At 32.8% G+C, this 5,645-nt stretch overlaps 1 protein-coding gene across 1 annotated transcript; it reads left to right on the forward strand.

Moving 5' to 3' along the window:
* Positions 1-228: 228 nt before the first annotated feature.
* LOC139843599 (uncharacterized) lies at positions 229-4,121 on the forward strand. Its single transcript, XM_071833712.1, has 3 exons — positions 229-321; positions 442-489; positions 2,951-4,121. Exon 3 carries the CDS (start codon positions 2,965-2,967, stop codon positions 3,985-3,987), a length of 1,023 nt encoding a protein of 340 aa, XP_071689813.1. The 5' UTR covers positions 229-321; positions 442-489; positions 2,951-2,964; the 3' UTR covers positions 3,988-4,121.
* Positions 4,122-5,645: the final 1,524 nt, after the last annotated feature.

Below are 5,645 nucleotides of genomic sequence, written 5' to 3' on the forward strand. Positions count from 1 at the left end.
CGTTGAGGAAGAAAAGGGGAAAAAAAGTTAGTTGATTTTTTTGGTAAAAAAGAATTTTTTTCAACATTTTTTGTTAACATTAAAGGGATAGTTGTTTTATGAGAATTGATTCTTTTATCGTTGTAGAAAAAAAAAAAAAAGTTAAAATGATGAAAATACCCTTAATTATCATTATTGTGCATTAGATATTATATAATAAATCAATTCATTTTGCCAATTTTGGAAAATATTTCAAATTATCCATTGCTTCGTCACTTCTGAATCACGCGTCTTTAGTTTTGGCAATCCGTAAATTAGTTGTATAAATTACATTAATCCCAGGTTTATTAGCCATCCTTCTGTTTTGTAATCATCATCCAATTTTCTATATCTTATGTGTTTAGATAAATTCATTAGTATTCATCACTTAATTGATTTTCGTATTAATTCTTTTCAACTCAGGTGTGTGGAATAATTTGAGGATCTGCTGTAGGGAATCGGTTGTTACAAGTAAGTATCTTGCAAATATCTTATCCATGTTTTCATAATTTTTTAATTATGATTATGTTTAGTAGGTTTATAAAAATTTTGAATTATAAGCAAATGTAATCGGGATTTTAGGTCTTGACAAAAATGACTTTTTATATGGATTTGGTTATTGTGTAATTGACTTGCTACTTGGGTTCGTGAAATAGAAGATACTTATAATTATAATTGTCAGTTTGTAGACTATTATATTGACCTTAATATTTTATGATAATAGTTGTAGTTACAGTGATAGTTATAGTTATATATTGGTTATAATATTGATGATTAGAATAAACATTGAAACTTAATAATGTGTTATAATGCACACGAATACTCAATGGATTGAAAGTGCATTCAGTTAATAGGAGATTGATTCTGAGAACGAATACTTATAAGTTGCATATCGATCCTTCTATTTGGAATTTTGGTGGAGATACTTTTATGGTTATCACAGTTACAAGTAGTACTTTCCAGATGCAAATGTAAGATGCATAACGAGAAGCGAGCAACAGTTAAACTAACAGAAGGTTAAACTAAACAAGATAGATAACAGAAAATTTGTAGAAGGCCTAGTATCAAGAAACACCCAAATGTTGAATATGTTTCACCACAATACATAGTGAAGCAGTGATAATATCTGTTGAACATTCTCTCTTAATAGGTTTCTGTTTTGCTACAAAAGGGCCATTGGCCCCTGGCGGTATAGAGGTGCCCTCTGACCTCAAGGTCACGGGTTTAAGTCCTGTGGACATTATGTATATGTGGACATTATGTATATATTTGATGTAAAAATTGTGTTGGGTGTGTGCGTTTGCCCTTTTTTCTTTAAAATAAATAGAAAATAAATGGTTTCTGTTTATCTATGTCTTATTTTGAGATGAATTTTTACTAGCTTCTCTTGTATGTGTTAATAATTTACTTTGATTGCTTCTGTAAAAGAGTTGAGACTAGGCTTTGTTCTCTAGTTTTGTTTATGAGAGAAATGAATGAAAGTGAAAGGAAACTAAAAATAATTCGTGTTCCCGAGTTTTGAGAGAGGAAAGGAAATGAAGCGGATGGATTATTGCAATGTATTTTCCTTCCAAATTGAAAGGATCCCACTCCCTCCCCTTTGTACATCAAAATTTGATGGCGACTTTTAATCAACCCTATGTCATTGCTTAGATAAATAATGGGTCTTGATTAATCCTAAATTAGATGTTTAGATCTAATTTAGGAATTGAGTGCAATGAGGGGTGGATGGTGGTGTTGATAATGTTTTTGGGACCTTATGATCGTCTTTCACTTAGATTCAAGTGATCAATCACCATGTCCCGGTCTTGATTGCATTACCTTAGCTCGATTATGATTGATACTTGGGCGTAGTCACAAGTGAACCATAAAAGGCCAGAGCAATTGCACAGAATCAACAACCTAAAATGAGAGGCCAAACTCCCTATTTATAGGTTTGGGGTATTCGCGGAACCAATGTTCGCGCAGACTTTACTAATCCGCAAAGTTTATGCGGGACATCTTCGCAATCCCAATTTATGCGGGTTTCCGCAATGTTATAGCGCAATACGCATTTGCTGTTTATTTCTGCGGTTCAGTTTGCACTTGTTCTTGAATTGCTTTTTGTACTTAAAATATGCATATATATGCCTATTAGCCTATATATATGATCAGGTCTATTTTAACATATCTTTTTCAGCCAATAAATAGTGGTCTACTTTAAATTATTATTTTTTTTTTTTTGGGGCCAAATGCAGGTTTTATATTACATTTTTTGTTGCCTACTGATGTAGGTTCCAAAAAAAGCTTACGTTATTACATTTTTTGGGCCAAATGCAGGTTCCAAATAAGTAGCGGTCTACCTTAATTCAAAATTTTAACATTTATACATCTATATTTTAGATATATATATTTATTATTAAAAAAATTCAACGTTAGTCAACATCCGAGTACTCTCCGAGCTGCCGAGTACTCCCCAAAAATGCCCGACCGAGTACTCCATCCCTGAGTTGTGAGTTCTCCAACTTTGTTCTCCATACATACACTATATTCTGCCATGTAATGGTTTTTTAGTTGGAGCGAGTTAAAAAATAATGACATTTCTGTAATAATGACTATTGAAGTATATTTATTTGACATGACAAATCTTCCAAGAAACTGATAATTCATACATGGTCCAATCGTAGATATATATAATAACCATTACTCATAGTGTAAGCAATAAGATGCTTATCTGAGTCTATTAGGTAAACTCTGTGATGTGTTTAGTTGTAGTGACCTATTTGTTGAATATAAAGAAATAAACAGAAACATTCACATACAGACACACAGTTGCTGTACTGTCCTTTCCTTGCATGATTGTATCAATCACATTTTAGACACAGCTGATTACTAACTGAACTTTAACAGTTTTTTTGTACATATAAAGATTTTGCGGTTTCCATGTTTGCAGCCCCAAGTATACACATGGACGACGAATTAGCTGTGGGGCCATCACATCCGCATGGGAGGTGTTGCCTGTGTTATAGAAGTCTTTTATCTGAGATCAACACCATTGAAGACCTTGAAGGTATCAGTTTATGTGGAGACTGTAAGCTTTTGTTTCTGGAAGATAACAGCACACGAGAAATTGATTACGCGAGCAGTCTAGATTCTATTCAAAATATGTTGTCTCAACAGTTCACTGATACAATCTTTAACCAACAAAATCAACTCACACCGTGGGCCAGGGTTTTATCCGATACAGAAAGTGATGGTTTTGATTCTGTTCTTGGAGACGGTGATAATATCTTTTCACATGATCCTTACATGAATGATTCCGATTCTTCTGTCGATGTTAATAGTCTTCTTGATCATCATGTATCTTCACATCCAAATGCTCGAAGTTATGTTGATAGTGACACAAATGATGATGAATTTGAAGAAGTTGCAGGTGATGTAAACGCGGGTGAAAGTTTAGTTGGTAGGATTCAACTACGTAGATCGTTAGCAACGAATGGACGAAATCTTCCAAGTGATTGGCTAAGCGAGATTCTTTTGGACGAAGAATCATCACGTGGAGATTATAATGATGTCGAGACAAATGAATCATGTCGAGGAGCACCTCCTACAGCTATATTGTTTGTGAAGAATCTTGAACGTGTGGTTGTAAACGAGGAATTAGTATGTGTGATTTGCAAGGATAATGTGTGTGTTGGTAGCGTAATGAATCGGCTTCCTTGTAGTCATGTGTATCATCCTTCGTGTATTTTGCCGTGGTTAAAAGCAAGGAATACTTGCCCGTTATGTCGATACGAGCTCCCAACAGATAAAGATTATGGGACAGAGTATGCATCTTTTGAACGGAATAATGAGAGTGGCGGAGGAAAATGGTGGTTTGTGGCGGCTCTGGTAGTGATTGTGGTGGCTATTGGTGGTGTTGTGTGGTTTGCAGGAGTGTTGATTGATCAAAGGGATAATACAAGTAGGAGATGGGGGCTTTTCATGTAGATTGTTAGTTTCTTTTTTATGGTACAGAATTTTGAAATTGCATCAAAATTGATTAGAGTAAAGATGTTTTGTAAATTTAACACTTTGAATAAGTAAAGTGAAGGTTTAACTCACAAATATTAACTAGTTCAAAAAACCTAATCAACATGAAAAAATAAGAATCTCGTTACTGGTATATAAAAAATTAGATTTAAGAGTCCGTGCGTTGCACGACAGCTTTATAGATTTAGTATTCTTAGTGGTTGTTAATGGTACCGATTAAATTATATTAAAAAAAGTTTTATGCTAACGCTACGAATGAATACAACTACAATGCAACACTCATATGAATGTTAATGTAACAAAATCGCAATTTTCCTGTACTTTGTCAATGAAATTTATAAAATTGGATATATTTTATAAATAAAATAACTACACGTGGAAGCGTAATAGCACAAATGGAATGAAAGATGAAAATATCACACTCTAAGATAAGTAGTTCGAATATTTATACAAAATGTAATGTGCGAGTAATATAGAATTTAAACATGCTTCAATATCTTTTCGGTATACATGTTTATCATTTGAAGGGTGAACAACATCAGCATGATATGCAGTTCCAACTTGAAACTAAAAAAAAAAAAAACACATACATTTATGAGCACTTTAACACATAAACCTATTATCAGAATGAATGTAACCACATTTATGTGCAGTGTACAAAAAATTACATTACGCATAAAAAGTTTAACCAAGAAATGATCAGATTGAATGTAACCAGTTTAAAACATAAACCTATCATATATGAGCCTGTGCGTTGCAATTCGCAAAGCTCTACGACTTCTTAACATTGGCTTAACTTCTCTATTTTCTATTGAAAAACTTTTATACCAAAAAGACGATATTATGTGGACCATTAAAGTTATTAACGAAGCTTTCACCATAAAAGTTTACGATATCAGGAAGCATAATTAGGTGCACATTATATCATATTTGACTTCATCAATTGCCATAATATTCAATGAAAATGGACAAAACTAAAAGTTAATAGGTCTATCCAAACCCTTTATAGATGAACTGTAAGATGGTGTACTTGACCAAAGATATTTTGACTCATTGCCTAAGATGTCCAATCCACCCATCTTACCACATTGATTTTAGTTCTAACGAGGATTGAGAAACCGCGCTTCGCTGCTGGGTAATTTACTAATTTTAATCGGTTAACAGTTGGTTAATTGAACGATTAAAAAATGATTAACGGTTGGTTAATTGAACGTTTAAAAAAACAGTTAACACGAAAAGCAGGGTGAAAAAACTAATATAAAAAGAACGGTTAGTTAATTGGTTAATTTAACGTTTAAAAATAATGAAATGGAAAAGGAGGATGAAAAAAAGTTTTTAAAAATAGTATGAAAAAGATATTCTACAAAAAAGAAGTTACTAAATTACCCTCGAAGTTGAAAGTAATTACTTTACCGTCATTGTGAAGAGTTTAAATGCCGCAGGGCATTTAGTATGTAGTACTAATATATTATACTAATACTAATAACAAAATAAGTTTAATAAATGAAGTGAAAGTTCATTTTATGAAACAAAAAGCCCGAGTGCCTTAAAATATTACTCGGTGTTTCATAATAGTGTCGACTTGTACATAATAGTATTTCATAACTTACACAATA

The sequence above is a fragment of the Rutidosis leptorrhynchoides genome, chromosome 4 (assembly GCF_046630445.1).
Source record: "Rutidosis leptorrhynchoides isolate AG116_Rl617_1_P2 chromosome 4, CSIRO_AGI_Rlap_v1, whole genome shotgun sequence".
NCBI lineage: Eukaryota > Viridiplantae > Streptophyta > Magnoliopsida > Asterales > Asteraceae > Rutidosis > Rutidosis leptorrhynchoides.

Excerpts from the sequence above, each read along its gene's own strand:
- LOC139843599 (XM_071833712.1), top strand. The coding sequence starts at position 2,965 with ATGGACGACGAATTAGCTGTGGGGCCATCACATCCGCATGGGAGGTGT.